Source organism: Rhinoderma darwinii, chromosome 2 (assembly GCF_050947455.1).
Source record: "Rhinoderma darwinii isolate aRhiDar2 chromosome 2, aRhiDar2.hap1, whole genome shotgun sequence".
NCBI lineage: Eukaryota > Metazoa > Chordata > Amphibia > Anura > Rhinodermatidae > Rhinoderma > Rhinoderma darwinii.
In genome coordinates, this window is record NC_134688.1 from 148194892 (window position 1) to 148218436 (window position 23545).

Below are 23545 nucleotides of genomic sequence, written 5' to 3' on the forward strand. Positions count from 1 at the left end.
CCTATTATAGGTTTCTCGAATGCCTTTCGGCCATGTCTGATCCTGGCAAGAGACACCTTGTTAAATAAAGATGCAGTGTAGACCTCTATGTGCTGGAGTTGCCTGATGTGGCTGTTTCTTGTGTTATACTATAAATACTCATGCAGGGTATGAATGTAATGTGGAGCGCAGCGCAGGGCAGGTCACGGACTCTATATGCGTGTGTCTTCCTGGTCATATGATAGAGAAGTAGAAGTGTGTGGTGAGGAGGCAGCAGGACGGCAGGCAGTACAGTGGGCTCTGCATTGTCAGGGGTATGGGTCATCACTGGGATAAGTATAAGCAGCGGGCGGCCGCAGTATTGCTGCTGACTGGGCTGTTCGTGTGGAGCACAGCAGGGGTGCGGTGGCCGGTGCCGTACAAGTAAGTGACCCCCTCATTGCCAGTGCTCCCCTCATTGCCAGTGCTCATACTTGTGTAGAGCTGCAGCTTATTCTGTCATCAGACAACACGTTATTTTTGTAGAACTTTTAGATATGATTTATAGTGAGACATAACACACCTGTTCCTCCTGTTAGGCAATGTTTACACGTCGCGGTTTTGCCACTGTTCGCGGCAAAATTTGTGGCGTGCGAATACAGCCTTGTATACTTTTATGTATTTTTCCTTTCATGAGTGAAAGGGGTATTCCCATCTCCGACACTAGTATATACACAGTATGTGCCATAAATGTCCGATAGCCTCCAGAGTTCTGGAAACAACTTGGCGCTGTGAGTGGCCACGCATGTGTGATTATTGCGTGCGTATAATCGGAATGGAGCCCTGGCCTAAAGGGGTTTTCTAGAAATAGATCGGGAAAATAATAGATTATGCAGGTCCGTAAATAATATTGGTAGAACCAACACACTCTGCTGTCAACTTGACGATTAACTCCTTCCCGCCGTAGTAATTTTTGAGCTTATCACTCTCTTCCCCCCCCCCCCCTATTCCAAAAGCCCTAACTTTTGTATAATTTATAGCTGTATGAGGGCTTGTTTTTTGCGGGAAAAGTTGTAAATTTTCACTGCACCATTCATTGAAACATATAATGTAGTAGGAAACTGGAAAAAAGTTCTCTGTGGGGTGGAATGGGAAAGAAACATAAATTTTTTTTTCATTTTCTTTTTTTCCCCCATATTTATTGGGGTTTAGTTTTTTATGGCATTTACCGTGCGGTAAAAACTGCATATCAGCTTTTTTTTCTGCGCATCAATAAGATTCAGGTGATCCCATTCAATAAGATTCTGGCTTATATTTTTGTGGGGCGGGCTGTAGTTTTCTATTGGTACCATTTTGGCGTACATGAAACTTTTAAACACTGTTTAAATTTTTTTGTAGAAGATGATGTGACAAAAAAAAAGATTCTGGTGGGTTTTTATTTATTTTTACGGCGTTCACCGTGCATGTCAAATAATGTCATTTTGTAATTTGGACTTTTATGGCTGCGGCGATACCAGTTGTGTTTTATTATTATTAATTTTATATATATATATATATATATATATATATATAGCGCTGGGTTTCCACGGCTGCCTATTAGGCCTAATTGCCTGTCAGTTTAAGGCTATGTTCACACACTTAAAATACAGAGCTGATTTCAAGGGTAAACCGCTCTTGATCTTTCCAGACGCTTTTTGCGACTTTTTTACAGCAGTTTTTGGAGCTGTTTTTATATTGTCCATGAAAAACGGCTCAAAAGTGACATGCACTACGTTTTCCTAGGCGTTTTTTTTTACGTGGCCGTCTTTAAAAGCGGCCGTGTAAAAAATGCCCTGTAGGAACGGAACGCTGGTTTTCCGATTGAAATCAATGGGCAGATGTTTGGAGGCATTCAGTCCCCCGTATTTTTTGCTGTTTTTCGGGCAGTTTATGGTCTGAAAAACATCTGAAAATAGCCGGTGTGAACATACCCTTATGCTGACAGGCAATAATGCTTTGGTATACTAAGGCTGGATTCACACGAGCATCTTCGGCTTGTAAAGGACGGAACGTATTTCGGCCGCTAGTCCCGGACTGAACACAGTGCAGGGAGCCGGGCTCCTAGCATCATAGTTATGTACGATGCTAGGAGTCCCTGCCTTGCTGCGGGACAACGGTCCCGTACTGTAATCATGTTTTCAGTACGGGACAGTAGTTCCACGGAGAGGCAGTGACTCCTAGTGTCGTACATAACTATGATGATAGGAGCCCGGCTCCCTGCAGTGTGTTCGGTACGGGACTTGCGGACGAAATACGTTCCGTCCATTATGGACCGAACCTGCTCGTGTGAATCCAGCCTAAGTGTACCAAAGCATTATATAAGCGATTAGAAGATCGCAAAGTGAAGTCCCCTAGTGGGACCAAGAAAAAAAAAAAGTAAAATAGTTAAATAAGGTTTATAAAAATAAAGTTTACAGTAAAAATAAAATAGCCACTTTTTTCCCCCCAAAAAAGTGGTTTAATTTAGTAAGTGTCAAAACTAATAACACATACTGTATTTTTTGGACTATAAGACGCAGTTTTTAGTAAGAATAAATCTTGATAAAAAGTCCCTGCTTCTTATAGTCGGCAGTCAAGCACCCCCTGACCGCTCCTTACTTAACCCCTTACCGACCCGTGATGTGCCGGCACATCGTGGAGCGGGGAGGGGATGATGTTTGGAGTGGGCTTGTGCGCTGAGTCCGCTCCATACGCTGCAGATGTCAGCTGTGTTTTACAGCTGACACGCTGCTCTAACGGCCAGGAACAGCGATGGCACTGTTCCTGCCCATTTAACTAGTTAAATGCCGCGGTCAATAGCGACCGTGGCATTTTATAGGGGTCTTCCCATAAAGGACATTTATGACATATCCACAGGATATGTCAGATAGATGCAGGTCCTGACAAAGCCAGGACCCACTATGCTTGCTGTCAGTGAGTAGCTGACAGCTCCAGTTTACACTGCACTACGCATGTAGTGCAGTGTATTAAAATTGCGATCAGGGCCTCCTGCCCTTAAGTCCCCTAGTGGGACAAAGTAAAAAAAAGTTGTGTAAAAATAAGAAAAAAAAAAGTTTTAAAAGTAAAAATCTCTCTTTTTCCCTTATCCGTCCTATTATTATTATTATTATTAATAAACAAACTATACATAATTGGTATCGCCGCGTCCGTAACGGCCTGAACTACAAAATTATTTCATTATTTAGCCCGTGCGATGAACGGCATAAAATAAATTAATAATAAACCATATCAGAATCACAATTGTTTGGTAATTTCACCTACCAAAAAATAGAATAAAAAGAGACCAAAAAGCCACATGTACCTAAAAATTCTTCTGATCGAAACTGCAGTTCGTTACGTAAAAAACAAGTCCTCACACACGGCTTTCTTGATGGAAAAATAAAAAAAGTTATGGCTTAGAATAAGGTAACACAAAAAGTAAATGATTTTTTACAAAAAGTATTTTACTGTGCAAACGCCATAAGACATAAAAAAAACAATAAACATAAGGTATCGCCATAATCGTATCTCCCTGCAGAATAAAGTGAATGTCATTTATAGCGCACGGTGAACACTGTAAAAAAACAATAGTAGAATTGCTGTTTTTTTAGTCAACACGCCTCTTAAAAATAGAATAAAAACTGATCAAAAAGTCGCATGCGACCCATGAAAACTACAATGAATTCCTCAAGGGGTCTAGTTTCTAAAATGGGGCCACTTTTGGGGGGTTTTCACCGGACATGGTGCCTAATAAAAAGGAGGCCTCAAAATCCTCTAGGTTCTCCTTTGCTTTGGAGGCCGGTGTTTCAGTCCATTACCAGACTAGGGCCACATGTGGGATATTTTTCAAAACTGCAGAATCTGGCCAATAAGTATTGAGTTGTGTTTCTCTAGTAAAACCTTCTGTTTTACAGAAAAAAATGTAATAAAAAAGATTTTCTGCCAAAAAAAAATAAATATGTAAATTTCACCTCTACTTTGCTTTAAATTCCTGTAAACACTTCAAGGGTTAATAAACTTTATAAATGCTGTTGTGAATACTTTGAGGGGTCTCGTTTCTAAAATGGGCTGTTTTCTAATATATAGGCCCCTTGAAGCAACTTCAGAACTGAACTGGAACCTAAAAAAAGAAAAAGGGGCAATACTTTGCTTCTTACATTATACTGACAATGAGCCGTGCCCACCCCGAGATGACCCCAGTTTTGAGCGTTTGTATAAGCGGAGACCCTATTAGACCATTCCAGTGCCCGGTTTTCCCAAGCATACACCCCCTGAGACGTGTTTTTCTGTCCCTGGTACATTTTAAAGGGAGGCTTCAATTCTGCTAGTACCTGCCAAGTAAGAGGGCAAGGTATGGCGTGAAGATGTATAAGCTGTGCGAGAGTGCATCAGGGTATACCTACAAATTTAGGATATATGAAGGGAAGGACACCAGTATTCAGCCCCCAGAATGCCCCCCCCCCCCTTACTGGGAGTTAATGCAAAAATTGTGTGGGATTTGGTGCACCCGCTGCTGGACCAGGGTTACCACCTCTACCTGGATAATTTTTATACCAGCGTCCCACTCTTCAAGTGCCTCGCTTCCAGAAGTACTGCGGCATGCGGCACTGCTAGAAGAAATCTGAGAGGCCTCCCTAAGACTCTGCTTGGGCAAACACTCAGAAGGGGTGAGAGCAGGGCACAATCTAGCAGCAACATATTGTGTGTCAAGGACAAGAGAAATGTCCTTGTATTGACAACCATACATGGCCACACCAATACCCATGTACCTGTACGTGGTACCAGTACAGAGACCCCCAAACCAGACTGCATCCTGGACTACAATAGGTACATGGGAGGGGTGGACTTGTCAGATCAAGCCCTGCAGCGCCATGCGGTGTGGTATAAGAAGCTGGTCGTGCACATCATTCAGATGGCATTGTACAACGCATACGTGCTACGTCGATGTACAGGCCAGATGGGAACTTTCCTGGAATTTTAAGAGGATGTTATCAAGAACCTAATCTTTAAGGACCAAGAAGGGGGGCACCCAGTACTGCTGGAAGCGATGCCACACGCATCGTACCAGGGCAACACTATCCAGGAGAAGTTCCCCAAACTGGCAAGAAGGGGAAAAAGTAAAAAGAGGTGCAAAGTCTGTTGTAAGAGGGGGATAAGGAATGACAGAATATATCAATGTGACACGTGTCCCGAAAAACCAGGGCTCTGTATGAAAGTGTTTTAAAATTTATCATACATGCTTTGATTTTTAATGTACCCCAGTTTTACTTACCATGATGCACTCCGCACAGCTTATCCCCCCTCATCTTTCCCTTCTGAGCCCTGCTGTGTGCGCAGGCAGCTGTTAACAGCCACATTGAGGGTATTGCCATACCCGGGAGAACCCACATTACAGTTTGTGGGGTGTATGTCTCTGGTCAAAATGCTCACTACACCTCTAGATGAATGCCTTAAGGGGTGTCGTTTTTAAAATGGGGTAATTCTCGGTGGTTTCAACTGTACTGGTACCTCAGGGGTTTCTGCATTCACGACTTAGCACCAGAAAATCCCCAGTAGGCCAAATGGTGGTCCTTTCCTTCTGAGCCCTGCCGTTTGCCCAGGCAGCAGATAACCGCCACATGTAGGGTATTGCCGTACCCAGGAGAACCCACATTACCATTTATAGGGTGTATGTCTCCGGTGGATTATGATGGGCATAATATATTGGACACTGAAATGGCATACATATATAGAAAATTGAAAATCTCACACTGCACCATCTGCTGCACATTACCTTTTAGACAATACCTGTGGGGTCAAAATGCTCACTACATCTCTAGATGAATGCCTTAAGGGGTGTAGATTTTAAAATTGGGTCGCTTCTTGGGGTGTCCATTGCTTTGATACCTCTGGGGCTCCGCAAATGCGACATGGCACCCGAAAACCAATCCAGCAAATTCTGGACTCCGAAGAACAAATAGCGCTCCTTTCCTTCCGAGCCCTCCCATGGGCCCAAACGGCAGTTTATCCGCACAAATTGGGTATTACCGCACCCAGGACAAATTGGGCAACAAATTTGGGTATTTTATTTCTTGTGAAACTAAGAAATGTTGAGCCAAAACTACATATTATTGGAAAAAAATTACATTTTTTTTATTTCTTTTTTATTTTAATTCACAGCCCAATTCAAATAAGTTCTGTCATAAAACTGTGGGGTCTAAATGGTCACAACACCAATAAATGAATTCCTTGAGGGGTGTAGTTTCTAAAATGGGGTTACTTCTGGTGGGTTTCCATTGCTTTGATACCTCTGGGGCTCCGCAAATGCGACATGGCACCCGAAAACCAATCCAGCAAAATCTGAACTCAGAACAAATAGCGCTCCTTTCCTTCTGAGCCCTCCCATGGGCCCAAACGGCAGTTTATCGCCAAATGGGGTATTGCCGCACTCTGGAGAAATTGGGCAACAAAATGGGGTGTTTTGTTCCCTGTGAAAATAAGAAATTTTGATCAAAAATGACATGTTGTTGGAAAAAATGTCATTTTTTTTAATTTCACAGCCCAATTCAAATATGTGCTGTGGGGTCAAAATGGTAACAGCAACCAAAAACGAATTCCTTGAGGGGTGTAGTTTCCAAAATGGGGTCACTTTTAGGGGATTCCTACTGTTTTGGCACCTCAACACCTTTCCAAAACTGGCATGCTGCCAAAATATATTCTAATAAAAGAGGCCCCAAAATGCACTAGGTGTTTCTTTGCTTCTGAGGCCTGTGTTGTAGTCCACGAGCACACTAGAGCCACATGTGGGACATTTCTAAAAACTGCAGAATCTGGACAATACTTATTTAGTAGTGTTTATCTGGTAAAACCTTCTGTGTTACAGAAACATTTTTCTAAAATTTTAGATTCCGCAAGAAAAATGAAATTTGCACATTTCCCCTCCACTTTGCTTTATTTCCTGTGAAATGCCTAAAGGGTTAAAAAGAACTTTCTAAATGTTTTAACTACTTTGAGGGGTCTAGTTTTTAAAATGGGGTGTTTATGGGGGTTTCTAATACATAGGCCCCTGAAAGCCACTTCAGATCTGAACAGGTACCTTAAAAAAAAAAAGGCTTTTGACATTTTCTTAAAAATATGAGAAATTGCTGTTTTACGTTTTAAACCTTGTAACGTCCAAGAAAAATAAACGAATGTTCAAAAAACGGTGCAAATCTAAAGTAGACATATGGGAAATGTGAACTAGTACCTATTTTGGGTGGTATAACATCTGTTTTACAAGCAGATGCATTTAAATTCAGAAAAATGCAATTTTCTCTACATTTTCTCTAAATTTTGCAATTTTTCTCAAACACTGAATATGCCAGATTTGAAAAATGGGCTCTGAGCCTTAAGGCCCAAACTAGGCTGCGTCCTTAAGGGGTTAAGGGACTGCAGGAGTCGGATCCTGACCGATCAGATATTGATGGACTATCCTGAGGATAGGCCATCAGTTTTTGGGGACTGGACAACCCCTTTAAATATGGTCATTGAACCCCTCAGTGATATTCTTATAATTTACGAAAGGGGATACAATAATTATGTGTGTGTTTTTTTTTTTTTTGTAAATGTACAGTTAGTCCTTTTATAGAGTATATTTTATTGTCCCTTTCTACAGGCGTTTTGACCATCGACCCAGGTCTGATCCGTACTGTCAAGCCCAATACACATTTTGTCCTACTGGATATGCAGATGGCTCTATTCCCCTAATGAAGAATGAAGATATAATTGAGGTTTTACGATTGCAAGCTCCAGTCTGGGAATTCAAGTATGGAGATTTGCTTGGACACTTTGTATGTATAAATTTATTGGATTAAGAAATGTTTAATAGGTGCTGTGATTTTTTTATTTATTTTTTTTTGTCTGCATGGCTCGTACAGGTAAAACACATGGTTTCACCAGTATAAGCTGTGCAGCCAAAAAAAATACATCGCAAATTTGCGGCATTTTACAGTAAAACAGTGTGTGATTTTGGTGCGTTAGTTTGGGATGCACGGCACAGTATCGTTGTGTACGGACACCCTAAAGAGTATTCTCATGTGCCAAATGGCATGGAGTGTTCTAAGTGGCCAATTACCACACGGCAAAACTGAGCATTTTTCTGTGGTTTGTAATATGGTTTTTGGTGCAGATAACTTGTTCTACCTAGGGCTGAGTGATCTCACGTAAAAATACAATCTCAATATTTATTTATTTATTTATTCATTCTTTCTTCAAGCTTAGGGACGATTCTTGATTTTAATCTCCATTTTCTTGTTTTTTGCTAAAATAACAAAAACATTTCAGTGAACTGGCACCAGGAAAAGGGGCCGGATATATATGAGACCGCCGTCCTCGTCCTGCCACCGAGCTATTAATAACTATAGCACAGAAACCGCCATGGAGGCTGGTGGCGGCAACAGGAAATCTGCATGGATTATGTTGGTCGCTTTCTCCCAGCATAGAGCATCATAGCTGGATGCAGCCACGTTTTATAGGTGACATGACCGATAAACTTTTAGGAATTGCTGTACATGCTGCATTTATGTAAAAGGATCGGGTTTAATAAAGTAATATATACCTTCATGTGTTATTGAATCCCATTCTTTTACATAATGCCCAGCAATTCCTTAATAATATATACAGCTTATCCACAGAATGTTTATATTACTTTATTAAACTTCATCCTTTTACATAAATGCAGCATAATAAATAGCATGTTCATGGATTTATTATCCTCATAGAATCCAACCACGGCCAAAATCAGCATGGAGTTTGTATGTTCTCCCTGTGTTTGCGTGGGTTTCCTCCGGGTGCTCCGGTTTCCTCCCACACCCCAAAAACATACCAATAGGGAATTTAGATTGTGAGCCCCAATGGGGACACTAAGGACCTCTGTACAGCGCTGTGGAATATGTTGGCGCTATATAAGTAACAGAAATAAATAAATAGAAACTGATGGCGCTGGTATATGGCCTGATCTCTACGCAGTTGCAAAGTAAAAGTTCCACTGTTTTACTTTGTATAGAGATTATCCCATAAACCACCACTTTCAGTCCAGTAGTGATCTATGGCTCCTTTGGGACAACAAATGTATTTCTCCGCATACTAGCCCCTATAGATCCTGGTAGCGCTAGTCTGTGCAAGATACATATGTTATCCCACTGGGGCCTAAATAGATTGTCTATAAAACCAAGGGGCCCTATACCTGGCTGGCTGCAGTGGCTGGTTGGCTGCTGAGTGTAAGAGATGGGTCCACACTTCACTCCTATGTCGTCTGCGGCGGGTCCAGCATGCCTTAGAGGGCCAGGCTAGATGTTTTATATTTAGCCCTCTTCATTAAGAATAAGAAGGCTTTCAATGTTTTTTTTTTAAAAAAACCTCTCCAGCGGCCGTGTCACAATAACAGTTTGTACCTAAACAATAAATTACTGGCACCGCAGAATTACATCAATGGCTAATAATAGTACAAAATAGAAAAGAAAGCGGTGTGTTTATCCGGCAAAAAATGCACTCAAATATTATCCATGGTACAAAAGATATGTAATTTTATTGTATCAACATGCAAGGATACGGACAAAAAGACTATTCAAAACATTGGAAAGCACCAAACGGTGCTTGACAAATACAGGGGGTATACACCATTATAAGTAATGACCACATCTCTAATGTTAACCCAAAACACAGTAGATAACAATCAAGCATAAGAGGCACATACAAGGAGGGATCTATGAAAAGAAATCAAGCAAAAATATACAGTGGAGGAAATAAGTATTTGATCCCTTGCTGATTTTGTAAGTTTGCCCACTTTCAAAGACCTGAACAGTCTAGAATTTTTAGGCTAGGTTAATTTTACCAGTGAGAGATAGATTATATAAAAAAAAAAAAATAAATCACATTGTCAAAATTATATATATTTATTTGCATTGTGCACAGAGAAATAAGTATTTGATCCCTTTGGCAAACAAGACTTAATACTTGGTGGCAAAACCCTTGTTGGCAAGCACAGCAGTCAGACATTTTTAGTAGTTGATGATGAGGTTTGCACACATGTTAGATGGAATTTTGGCCCACTCCTCTTTGCAGATCATCTGTAAATCATTAAGATTTCGAGGCTGTCGCTTGGCAACTCGGATCTTCAGCTCCCTCCATAAGTTTTCGATGGGATTAAGGTCTGGAGACTGGCTAGGCCACTCCATGACCTTAATGTGCTTCTTTTTGAGCCACTCCTTTGTTGCCTTGGCTCTATGTTTCGGGTAATTGTCGTGCTGGAAGACCCAGCCACGAGCCATTTTTAATGTCCTGGTGGAGGGAAGGAGGTTGTCACTCAGGATTTGATGGTACATGGCTCCATCCATTCTCCTTAGCAGAGAAACACCCCCAAAACATAATGTTTCCACCTCCATGCTTGACAGTGGGGACGGTGTTGTTTGGGTCATAGGCAGCATTTCTCTTCCTCCAAAAACGGCGAGTTGAGTTAATGCCAAAGAGCTCAATTTTAGTTTCATCTGACCACAGCACCTTCTCCCAATCACTCTCAGAATCATCCAGATGTTTATTTGCAAACTTCAGACGGGCCTGTACATGTGCCTTCTTGAGCAGGGGGACCTTGCGGGCACTGCAGGAGTTTAATCCATTACGGCGTAATGTGTTACCAATGGTTTTCTTGGTGACTGTGGTCCCAGCTGCCTTGAGATCATTAACAAGTTCCCCCCCGTGTAGTTTTCGGCTGAGCTCTCACCTTCCTCAGGATCAAGGATACGCCACGAGGTGAGATTTTGCATGGAGCCCCAGATCGATGACAGTCATTTTGTATGTCTTCCATTTTCTTACTATTGCACCAACAGTTGTCTCCTTCTCACCCAGCGTCTTACTTATGGTTTTGTAGCCCATTCCAGTCTTGTGCAGGTCTATGATCTTGTCCCTGACATCCTTAGAAAGCTCTTTGGTCTTGCCCATGTTGTAGAGGTTAGAGTCAGACTGATTAATTGAGTCTGTGGACAGGAGTCTTTTATACAGGTGACCATTTAAGACAGCTGTCTTTAATGCAGGCACCAAGTTGATTTGGAGCGTGTAACTGGTCTGGAGGAGGCTGAACTCTTAATGGTTGGTAGGGGATCAAATACTTATTTCTCTGTGCACAATGCAAATAAATATATATAATTTTGGGAATGTGATTTTTTATTTTTTTTATATATATATATATATATATATATATATATATATAATCTATCTCTCACTGGTAAAATTAACCTAGCCTAAAAATTCTAGACTGTTCATGACTTTGACAGTGGGCAAACTTACAAAATCAGCAAGGGATCAAATAAATACATCTTTCCTCCACTGTATGTGATCAATCCCAATAGAATCAAAATAGCCATGTGCCTAACAAAAGATCATATCAGAAATGCATTGGGTTAAGCAATAGGTATCTCCAATCTGAAAGGGTGATACCTATCCATAGAGTACCCTTTCTCTAATCCTAGCAGGTAGGTAATACCTATGGGTGGGCATTACTTATTATGGATGGTACCCCCCTGTATTTGTCAAGCACCATTTTTGGTGCTTTTTGATTTTTGTTTTTAATCATATCTTTTTTTGTTTTGTCTGTGTGTTTACATGTTAACCCCTTAATACCAAGGGTGTTTTAAACCTTAGTGACCAGAGCAATTTTCGTAGTTTTGCTATTCCCAGATGTAACGCAGTCTGTATGTGTTTTAAGTATCGATGTGAATTTTGCACTATTTTCTTGGGACATGTAGTGCTTCCTATTTGTGGTATATATGTGTAGGTAACATTTTTTACTTTTTTTTTATAGCCGTGGAAAGACAGAAAAAAAAGAAAAATTGAGATTTTTCATCATTTCAAATTTAACCGTTTGAAAATAAAAGTAATTGTATCATACAAATGTATTGAAATATATTTTTTCATTTATCCTGATCATAAGGGCACCTGACTTAGAGTTTATTTTTTTTGACTAGAAATCTAGTATAAAACACAAGTGCCCCTTTTTACAATTGCGCACTAAAATGTCTTAATTTCGTTTTTTACACCATGGTAGTAATGTATGGGTAATGGACTTGAAGTCCAATAAATAATGGTAAAAAAACATTGTGTTCTACAAACTAGACACTCTAAATTCTATTTCTAGTGGTTCAATTTCCGTTTTAACCCTTCATATTTTTTACAGAATTTGTCCAAACTTGGGCCAAAAAAAATATAAATTGTATTTTTTTTTTTTTTACAAAAGTGGCACTTTTCTTAAGTCATTTCGAAACACCATATGACATACTGGTAAAAGTGACACCTTTCCACATTCTGCTATTTCTCCCGTGTATGGCGATACCAAATATGTGTGTCTAATCTATTATATGGACCCGTTATAAGGCATATCATAGAAGGAGTCCGTTTTGGCATTTGGAGGACTTTTTACGCCAGAGCTGATTTTGGGGAACCACACTATATTTGCCGTGGTACTGCAGGTCATTTTGACAAGTAGAAATGTCCTGCTAATATTAATCTAGGGGTATAGTGAGTATTTTTAATAGGTGGAAAGAAATAAAAAATAGTTTTTTCCAGAAAATACAGTATTGCTGCATTTTTACAGTGAAACATTATCCAATAAGCAACCCTCCCTTTTGGTTCTCCCTACAAAAACAGTGTGAAAGTAAATGAGTTAATAATGTGGGTAATATCACGGTCTTTGCCTTCATAGATTCTAAAGGCAGAAGTGTAGCCTGTACCGCTCTCACAGAGCTTGTAGATTTTAACCCCATATATTACTCTCTTTCAGGGGATGTACTGGCGGAATGAGAGCCTGCCTTTGTAACTCATCAGCGATTCATCCACCGCTAGGTTTTTTTTGTTGTTGTACACCGTCATAAATGACTCCTCCAAAGTTTTTATGAGGGGACTTATTTTATATAGGCGGTCACTGCCGGGATCACTACGTTGCTGGTGATTGTTGTTAAAATGAAGGAAGCGCATTAGCACTTCATATCTGCTCCTTCATAGCGGCTGGAAAAACAGGTGTGGTATGTGTAGGGCTGGTTGCCCAATATGACCGGATTGAGGGCTTTTTCACTGACCCCATGTTGAGGATGAGCCCCAATTCTTTTTTAAGTTCGCCAGTATTTGTGGGGTGCCACTGCTTTGCATAGGAGGACGTTGGCTTTTCAGCAAAGAATTGGCGAGCATACAGATTGGTTTGGTTGACAACCAGCTCCAATAGTTCATCTGTAATGAATATTTAAAAAAAATCGGGGGCTGTAAAATTTTCCACATTAATATTTATCGCTGGTGTGGCAATAAATCCTGGGATATTAGGGGTAAATGACTCTGTGGGTACCCACTAAATATATTCTGGGGGAATAGAGTGGGCCGTGTTTTGTGGTACTTCTGCGACATGCCCTGTGCTTGTGGACTCTGCAGCGACACTTGAATTGCAGAAAGCGTATCACTGTCGTCGCTATCACTGGTAGACAACATTTTTACCTCGGACGCGCTTTCTGTATCGCTTTCATCAGAGTCAGAAATTAACAGGGCGTATGCCTCTTCCACCGTGAACCTTCTATGGGCCTTTGTAATTACACACCCGTACAACAAAGACTGTAACCAGACGCACACGCAGACAAATTTTTATTTTTTTCTTTACTTTTTTTTTTTTCCCACAAAAATACACGGACGTCACAAAAGCACGCTCCACAAAAAACTGATGTCAAACAAACACGTGGACTATAAAACTTTTTTTTTTTTTACATATATTTTTTGTAACTTTGTGTATTTTTTTGCGTAAAAAAAAAAAAAAAAAGACGTCACACGTACGCTACACAAAGAACCTAGGCTAACCCTAGGCTGAACCCTTGGCTGAACCCTAGGCTAACCCTAGGCTAACCCTAGAATGGAACCTAGAATAACCCTAAGGGAACGTTCACACGTGGCAGAATTGCTGTGGAATTCCGCTGCGGACAGTCCGCAGTGGAATTCTCCAGCGGCCGTTTTTTACATTTGTTTCTATCCATTTTTAGGAAAGTTAGTTCAGACGTTGCGGAAAACTCCGCTGCGGACCATAGGATGTGGTGCGGAATTTTCCCTCCGCAGCATGCACTGTCTGTTGCGGAGAAGAAGCGGAATTTCACTGCGGATTTCAGCCTTTGCAATGCAAAAACTGAAATCTGTGGTAAGTCCACTGTGATATCTGCAACATCTGAATTACCTGTCAAATATGCAAATGTTGGTGCAGATTCGTTCCGTAATTGCCCCAAATCTGCACCAACATTTGCAGCGGAAAAACTCCGCCACGTGTGAACGTGCCCTAAGGATAACCCTAGCCTAGGTATGCAATTGAAGTTTATATATTAGATTTTTTATAATTTAGTGTCTTTGGTGTCACGGTAAAATTCTGTCTCTTCTCATAAAGAGTAACAAGTGTGAGGAGAGACAGAGAGAAAGGTAGGAGAAACACTTAGTTTTTCATTTTGTGATCACTGTGAATGGTTCTCACAGTGCTCACATGAACGGAGACCACTGTTATTGGTCTCCGATCATCACTCTGAAGCCAAGGCTGTTGCTAAGAGCCTTGGCTTCAGAGGCAGATTACCCGATGACCGGGAAAACCACTCCGATGCGGCCCCCTCCCTCCCAAACCACTGAGGAGTTAAATATGATCGGAGACCACTGCTAGCAGCCCAGACTTCAGGATATCCCCGCGAAAACCGCTCTGATGGGGCCCCTTCCCTCCTAAACCACTCAGATGCGGCATTTACTAGTGGTCCCCGATCGTTGCCCTGAAGCCAGAGGCTGTTACTAACAGCCCGGTCTTCAGGAGATCCCCGCACGATAACAGAAAAGTTCTTCTGAAGTGCCGACGTGAAAAGCCGACACTTCAGAAGAACTACCCTGAACGGCCGACGTAAAAACACTATACGTCGGTCGTTAAGGGGTTTTCCCATGAGACATTTATAACATATCCACCGGATATGTCATAAATATGTCAGATAGATGCAGACAAGGCCGGATTGGGACTTAAAATCGGCCCAGGCATTTTTAAGCAGACCGGCCCACCGCAGGCCATACGCAGCCACCAGTGTTGGGCTAGAGTACATGGGACCACCTTTCAGCTATACAAAACATGGGGAAATTCATTAAAACAGGTGTAAATGAAAAGAGGAATAGTTCCTGATCACTCCAACGAATCCACTGCTTTTCCACGAGAATAATGATCATGCTCATTATTCTAGAGGATTTTTTTTGCGGAGCTGAAAAAAATTCAAACACTTATTTTCGCTGCATGTGAATGGGGTTTAAAATAGTCCATTCACTTGTAATGGATGCAGAATGTTAGTGGATTTGAAACGGATTTAGGTGTGGTATCAGGTACTTGGTTATAATCAAATCCTGATTGCGTGATCATGGCCTAATACTGATGTATATATTGAAAATTATACCATTATACAATGCTATAATATCACCATACTGTAACTAAATAGAATGATTTAAATTTTATATTCAGGTATATGCACAAACACTCACATGCTGGACACATGACACACGGATGCAACCCACAAGCTGGACACATGCTGTATTCGTGCCACTCACACCTAGGACACATGCGCACTCACACCTAAGACACATGCGCGCGCACACCACTCACACCTAGTACACATGCGCGCGCGCGCGCGCGCACACACCACTCACGCCTAGGACACATGTGCACGCACACCACTTACACCTAGAAAACATCTCCCACGCACACCTAGGACATATGCCGCACATGCACTACTCCCACCTTGGACACATGCACACCACACACACCTAGGATATATCCTCCACTCTCGCACCTAAGACATATGCCGCACGTTGTCTACCCACATCAAGGACACATGTTGAACACGCACTACTCTCACCTGCCACAGATGCTGTACACACCACTCACATACTAGACACATACCTCACATAACACTTACACACTAGACCTATACCACACATACACTCACACTGAAAACAACACGCACACAAATGTCACTAATACATTCGAAGAAGACACAAAACTCACACAAATGCATATTTGTGCTCAGGGGACAGTAGAAAGAGCAAGCCCATCACTGATTGGCTGATTCTCAGCCAACCAGTGTTTGGTTTGATTTGTACATGCAGACTGGGCAGGTACTGATTCTCCTTTTCCTCTCTGGCGCCAGAGATGTGCGCTAATGAGCGAGGCATCAGTGCAGAAAAGCAGTCTAGAGCTGATTATCATTTCTGCAGTGCTCCTTCCCATCATTGCAGAGTACACCGCAATAAATCTCGAAAAGATGTGGTTTTAAACACCAGGAGGCCACAGTTATTGTAATGTTGGTGCATGTGTTCACCACAGGGCCGATTCTAGCTTCTCTGCTGAAATGACACCCCCTAGATTTTGATTAACATCGCCCTGGCTGTTCTACATCACTAGCAGCCTCCTCAAAATCTTGCGGATTTGCTGTTGCCTTGTACTGGCATGCATGGTGCAGCCGGGCAGAGTACACCTTACTGCACGGTGTGCGCTAAAGAAGTACAAGGCAATAGCGCATCCGAGAAACTTGGAGGAGACTGTGAGTGACATATAACAGCCAGGGGGATGTCAATCAAGCATGGAAAATTGGGTTTGGAGGCAGGATTATGTGACTCTTCAGGATAGCGGCACCGCCCCATGACCCTTTATTGAGTAAATCGCATATAGCGTATGCCGGTTTAAAAGTTGATTTTATAGATTTTTATGCATCTCAAAACATACAGGGGAATGTTTGGAAATCTTGTCAGGTCACGTATAACCCCATGATGGCGGTTCAAGGGGTTAAAACTACCTGACAGGTTCCCAAATACACAATGAATTGAAAACCATTCCATATGCCCTGTAATATTGTTATAAATATATTCTATTTAATTACAGCATCAGAACCAAGCTCTGACATATATGTCTCCAGAACCAAGCTCCTACATAACAGCACCAAAACCAAGCTCAGTACATATATGCAACACCAGAACCAAGCTCAGTGTGTGTGTGTGTGTGTGTGTGTGTGTGTGTGTGTGTCTGTATATATATATATATATATATACATACACACACACACACACACACACACCACCAGAACAAAGCTCAGTACATATATACAGCACCGGAACTAAGCTCAATGCCTGTATACAGTACCGGTACAAAGCTCAATACGTGTATACAGGACCAGAACAAAGCTCAATACGTATATACAGGACCAGAACAAAACTCAGTATGTATATACAGTACCAGAACCAAGCTCAGTATGTATATACAGCACCAGAACCAAGCTCCGTACGTATATACAGCACCAGAACAAAGCTCAGTACATAAATACAGCACCAGCACAAATACAGCTCAATTTAGTGCAACCCCTGCCGTATAGGTTTGTACGGCATAAAACTACAGCTCCCAGCATGGACCGAACAATGGTAAGGATATGCTGGGAGTTGCTGTTTCACAAAAAAAAAAATCATACCACGCATCATCTCGCTGCAGATCATACAGTGACTACATTACTGATTAGAGGCAGAATAAACATTTACATTAAGTGACTCACTGGTGACGTCTCAGATTCTAGTTGTTCTTTTTCTCTCTTCTCCATCCGGTCCAGACCTCTATGATGACTTCTCCAGGCCACGGCCTATTTTTGTAGTTTCCCGCTCAGATGTCTTCAGCTTCTCACTATTCAAACATTTCTGCACCTATAACCGAAGATAAAATTCTCATGGTGACACACACTGTAAATGTGACACACCCCCCTAAATCTAATAGTTCCATACACTGCACCTCTAATTATAATAGCACCATACACTGTGTCCTACACACACACACGGTGCACCCTGTAGATGGTGCCCCACATATAGCCTCCCCTGTAGATGGTGTCCCACATATAGCTCCCCTGTAGATGGTGTCCAACATATAGCTCCCCTGTAGATGGTGTCCCACATATAGCTCCCCTGTAGATGGTGTCCCACATATAGCTCCCCTGTAGATGGTGTCCCACATATAGCTCCCCTGTAGATGGTGTCCCACATATAGCTCCCCTGTAGATGGTGTCCCACATATAGCTCCCCTGTAGATGGTGTCCCACATATAGCTCCCCTGTAGATAGTGACCCACATATAGCTTTCCCTCTATATAGTGTCCCACATATAGCCTCCCCTGTAGATTTGGCCCCATGTAAAGCCTCCCCTGTAGGTTTTACCCCACATGTAGCCCCCCCTATAGATGATGCCACTCACACTTTTAAGTGTAAAAAAAACAAACTTTGCATACTCATCTTGATCCCGTTCCCATGCCGTCCTGTATCAATGCATGCCTGCTTTCTTCTGAACAGGTCTGCTGGGGCTGAACAACGGCGCTGATCAGCAGGGCAGAATTATTTGCCCCGTCAATCGGTGCCTTTCAACAACGGAAGTGGCGCGATGACATTGCGCTGCTAGCATCGTCATTGTAAGGCCGGTGCAATTAGTGCAGAAGGGGGTGGCGGCGGTTGGTTTCAGTGGCACTGCCGCCCCCTCAGAGAGGCAGCATTCCGCCGGTGCTAATTGTTTGGGCGACCAGCAGGGGGCCCACTGTTCACCTGCCCATATGACATTTGCCAGATGGCCAGTCCGGCCCTGGATGCGGGTCCCACCTCTGGGACCCCCACCTATCTCCAGAACGGGGCCCCCTAAATCCCGTTCAGCCGCTCTGAGTTACGGCTGAATGTGGTGAATTCCGACCATGAAAGGTTATGTGGTCGCTGAGCTACGCTGTTTCCATAAGTCCCATGGAAGTTACGGAAACAGCATAGTACGCATGCTACGCTCGCATTCCGTAACTGCAATTTACTACTATCGGAGTTACGGAAACCGCGTAGCTCAGCGAGTTACGCTGTTTACATAACTCCTGGTCGGAATTCACCTCATTCAGCCGCAACACAGAGCGGCTGAACGGGATTTAGGGGGCTCCGTTCTGGAGATTGGTGCGGGTCCAGAGGTGGGACGTGCATCTACCTGTCATTTATGACACATCCTGTGAATGTCACAAATGTCTCTCATGGGAAAACCCCTTTAATGCAATATAATTACACAGCTTTTGGACTATGTATCATATTTTCATGCATATATTTTGAACAATGGCAGTTTGACACGGCCAGTCAGGACACACTTTCTGTGCAATGTACAGGTGTCCCATACATTGCACAGAGAGTAAGAGAGGGGGGCCATGTACGAACCTGAGCGCCACTGCAGTGTTTACATGCAGCAAAGCCCAGGTCAACGCTGGAGGGACCTTCTTTTGTTTTTTTACACACTGGAAAGTCCTCTTTATTCTTCATGAATAAGAGGGCTAAATAAAAAAAACATATAGCCTAGACCTTCGGCCCCACCGCAGACCAAACAGGAATGGAGTGTGGACATGTCTTTCACACTCACAACTGAAACAACAAAGGAGATGCCTGATGTGGAGGTACTATGGGCCCACCAGCAGCAGCATCATCACGCTGCCATAGGGACGGGGCCAAGAGTGAGGGTGGTAATATTACGATTCTGTACAAAAAAAATGAATCCTGAAGCGTTCATTTGATTTCTATGATTTATTTTTTTAATGTTGCTCTGTCAAGGAAAAAAAGTAGCTACTACTTTTTAAAATTATTCTGAAATCTCTGCATGTAAATTAAAAAATAATATATATCTTTAGCGATATGCTTGACTGGAGAGATTTTCAAACTGCTCAATGCTTCTGCTTATGCGAAGCTATTTCATAGCTATTTTTTTTTGTCGGAAGCGGTAAAAGTTTGTTTAGCCTTAAAAGGCTGTAGCACCCGGGCAAGGTATCATAGCAAACAGTCTGTCTCAAGTGACTCAGTTGTTCAAGTTAAAGCTGGTGTGGCCATGCTGACAGCAGAGTGGGGGAAAAGCAGCTTGGCTACTGCCGACTAAATGTCTGAAGTAGAAATCAGAAATTCTGGCATCCATAGAAAAATATCTAAAATTTACTTGTAAACCGTGGCGGCTTAAGGGTACCATGGGCACCGGGCAGTTCACAGTGGTGAAGTAGTCTATGTGTAATGGATGATAACCAGATGAGGGGGCAGTGTAATACGAGACTAGAGCTGCTAGAGGCCCTAGTAAAGAGAGGCTGTGGAGTTTGCAAACTTTAAATTAATTTTTTGTAAAATACTAAATAAAAAGATTCATTTAGAAGGGCTTTCTATGTATACTAAATTCAGCTTTTTTTTTTTACTTAGAAAATAATGCATGATGCCATTGGTTTCCGGAGTACATTAACTGGACAGAACTATACAGCAGAATGGTATGAACTCTTCCAGCTGGGTAACTGCACATTCCCGCATCTCAGGCCTGGCATACCAGAGCCATTCTGGTGCAATCAGGGAGCAGCATGTTTCCTTGATGGAATAGATGATCAGCACTGGAAAAGTAATGGCACTTTAGTTCCTGTAGCTACGATATCAGGTAAGTGGAAAAATAAGGTTTAGTATAACTTGGGGTTATCTGTGAGAAGACAGGGCTGTCACTTTGATAAGATCACTATTTAGAGACCTGGATATAATCAGTGGTGAAAATGCAAAGGCTCACCCCAGGGGCGTAGCTATAGGGAGTGCAGAGGCAGCACCCGGGTACTAGAGCCTAATGGGGCCCAAAGCCCCTCAGCCGCATAAGAAGACATCAGTATTATAAATTATATATGGTAGGTGGGGGCCCTGTTACAGACTTTGCATTGGGGCCGAGAAGGTTCAAGTTACGCCGCTGGCTCACCCTATCCAAAAATGGTGGAACTAACTGATTTTAATTCAATAAGGAGATTTACTAAAGCTTGCTGTACGTGGGTCAAACCACCCATGATCCAACAAATATTTTTCATTGTCTTCATGCTGGTGGTTGAAGGGGAATACATGGCATGGTTTGAGTGATTTTCCCTGTGGAAGTTCATTCTGATCATTCCAGAGCAGAGCAACACGTGTATTTCCATTTACAGTATCTACATGATTCTGTAAGAAATACAATTCTGGAAATAATTAAAGCCCTATAATAATGTATACTGGGCACATTTGTACCCATACATTTGAATTCAAGACTCACAGGCTGCCTCCGTGACGTCGCTATAGACGACATGTGACTGCAAAGGTTCTTATGAATGACAGGACATACATTGCCAATTTAAACAAGCATTTTTGCTGGTGATTTATATAGCTAAATGTTGTTATTTATTTGGTTTTGCAGTCATTTAGGAAATCTTCGAAAGACTTTTACGTTCTTTAATTTTTAAGAGTTTTGTTTTTTCCCTTTTAGGCTCTATCTTTAATCAGCTGGCGGAATGGATACGAGAGGATAATAACACTGGCATTTATTATGAGACGTGGACTGTGCAGGGTTCATTTGGACCGAACTCATCTGTGTGGTTTGATTCGTACGACTGTAGCAAGTTTGTGCTCCGAACTTATGAAAAGCTTTCAGAGCTTGGGGCTACATTTAAGAAGAATATACAAACAAACTACACGCGCTTGTTCTTGTTCAGTGGAGAGCCTATTTATCTAGGGAACGAAAGCTCAATCTTTGGCCCACATGGAAATAAAACCTTGGCATCTGATATTCAAAACTTTTACTTCCCTTACAGACCCCATCAATCCTTTCCAGAACTTCTCATGAGCATTCTAGATATATATGGGAAGGCCGTCTTAGAAAACACATTTTATATGTATTATAATTTTGAATATTGGTATTTACCCATGAAGCCTCCTTATATTAAGATAACCTATGAGCAAATTCCCCTCCCATACAGATAGTATGGGTTTGGTTGTACGGTCACAAATCACATATCTTCAGTAAAATCCATGTATGTAAACAACACTTTGGAGATGATATATCAAAACTACCACTGGGGAAAAGTGGAGGATTTGCACATAGCAACTCATGAGCTTGTTCCTTTTATTTTCAAAGGACCACTAAACAATCCAATTTGCAATCTTTCTTCCAGCTGCATATTTCCCCCTTGTTTCTATCCTGGCACAGCAAGTTTACTGCCCCCTTAATAGGAAGCCTTTAGAAAGGCAGTATATTGTATATCAGATAAACCCTTCCTTTGAGCACGTCAAGGTGTGCAGCTCCATGTACTACATGGTCTTCACCCAAATAGGATGTCATGTGGTTGATAAGTAACTTAAAGGGGGTTGTACGATAGTTTCGTTTATTTTACAAGCTGCAGTAAATATTATTAAATAAATAAACATTACTCCCTTGTAAATCACATGCCGTTCCATAGCCGATACTTCGGTGGTGCCAACAGGTCTTTGTTTTTCTGCAGTGATGACGTTCTGTACATCCACATAACAGCTGCAGACTATCACTGGCCTTAGTGGTCCGATGCAGTATATTCTAGCATCACCACCGAGGTCCGTGATTGGCTGCATGTACGGCCTTACACATATGTTTAAGGCCCCCATGCACATGGCCGTGCCCGTAATCACTGCCTGCGATTTCGGGCACGGCCGGTTGCTGCGGACAGCCACCTGCATTTGCAGGTCGTGCTCTCATATAAAGTATGGGAGCACGGTCCGTGAAAAGCAAAAGATAGGACATGTCATACGGCCCGGACACCTTCCCGTAAATAAAGGGGAAGGTGTCCGTGGGCAATCGAAGTGATTGGGTCTGTAATTACGGTCCGCAATTACTTACTTTTTATGGTCGTGTGCATGGGGCCTTAGTGTTAATTTGCAAACCCTGCAGAGCTACACTTCAACTTACCAATATATATAATAATTAAGCCATATTTATTCCGTTACTGCAGCAGAGTCAGGGTCTGTTCACATCACCGTTCGGGTTCCGTTCAACCTTTCCGTCAGAGGAACCAATGAAAGGAAACTATAGCTTCCGTTTGCATTGCCATTGATTTCAATAGTAATGCTTCCGTTTTAGTGTGTTTCAGTTTGTTTGCATTACGTAAAGTAGTCGACTACACTATTGTTTCTGTGAAAAAAAACTGAAACTTTATGGAACGTAAACAATAGTAAAGCATACGAAAGCTATTGTTTCCGTTCGGCTTGCCGTTCATTGGTTCCTCTGACGGAAAGGTTGAATAGAACTCGAGCAGTGATGTAAACAGGCCCTTAGTAATTTTGAATAGTAGAAATATACTGTAGTTTTAAGGTAGCGTTTTACATAATAAACTTTGTTAGTCAAAATGATAAATACTAGAAGATCCTAGTCAAACACTAGAAGATCCTGCCACTCAGTGAAGTGCCCAGACTACATTCCAAGGTTGCTACACACAAGTTTAGCTGGTATTACTCTCCACTTTCCCTTATTGACTGCTGGAGCAATACAATAATAGTGATCTTAGGAATATGGATTTCCTTCACTGTTGTCTTCATCCTATAGAAGTCCACTAAAAAAATGCACATGGCATCGGTAAGGAATGCGAATTCATTGAACCGACCTGTTTCATTTTTGGATTTTATCACAAATGATTATGTGAAAAACATTTTATTGGGGGATTGCTCTTTAAGCTTATTTACATATTAGCAATTCTTATTTAAAATCA

At 41.9% G+C, this 23545-nt stretch overlaps 1 protein-coding gene across 1 annotated transcript; it reads left to right on the plus strand.

The window, feature by feature from the left end:
• Positions 1 to 28: 28 nt before the first annotated feature.
• On the plus strand, positions 29 to 23545 carry CLN5 (CLN5 lysosomal BMP synthase). Its single transcript, XM_075850259.1, has 4 exons — positions 29 to 402; positions 7610 to 7784; positions 20235 to 20460; positions 21298 to 23545. Exons 1-4 carry the CDS (start codon positions 296 to 298, stop codon positions 21789 to 21791), a joined length of 1002 nt encoding a protein of 333 aa, XP_075706374.1. The 5' UTR covers positions 29 to 295; the 3' UTR covers positions 21792 to 23545.

What these genes read in the sequence shown, in the direction of transcription:
- CLN5 (XM_075850259.1), top strand. Translation starts at nt 296, where the DNA reads ATGGGTCATCACTGGGATAAGTATAAGCAGCGGGCGGCCGCAGTATTG. An exon ending in CGGTGGCCGGTGCCGTACAA is followed by an intron (nt 403 to 7,609) that starts GTAAGTGACCCC and finishes CCCTTTCTACAG; the next exon opens with GCGTTTTGACCATCGACCCA. An exon ending in GAGATTTGCTTGGACACTTT is followed by an intron (nt 7,785 to 20,234) that starts GTATGTATAAAT and finishes TTTTTTACTTAG; the next exon opens with AAAATAATGCATGATGCCAT.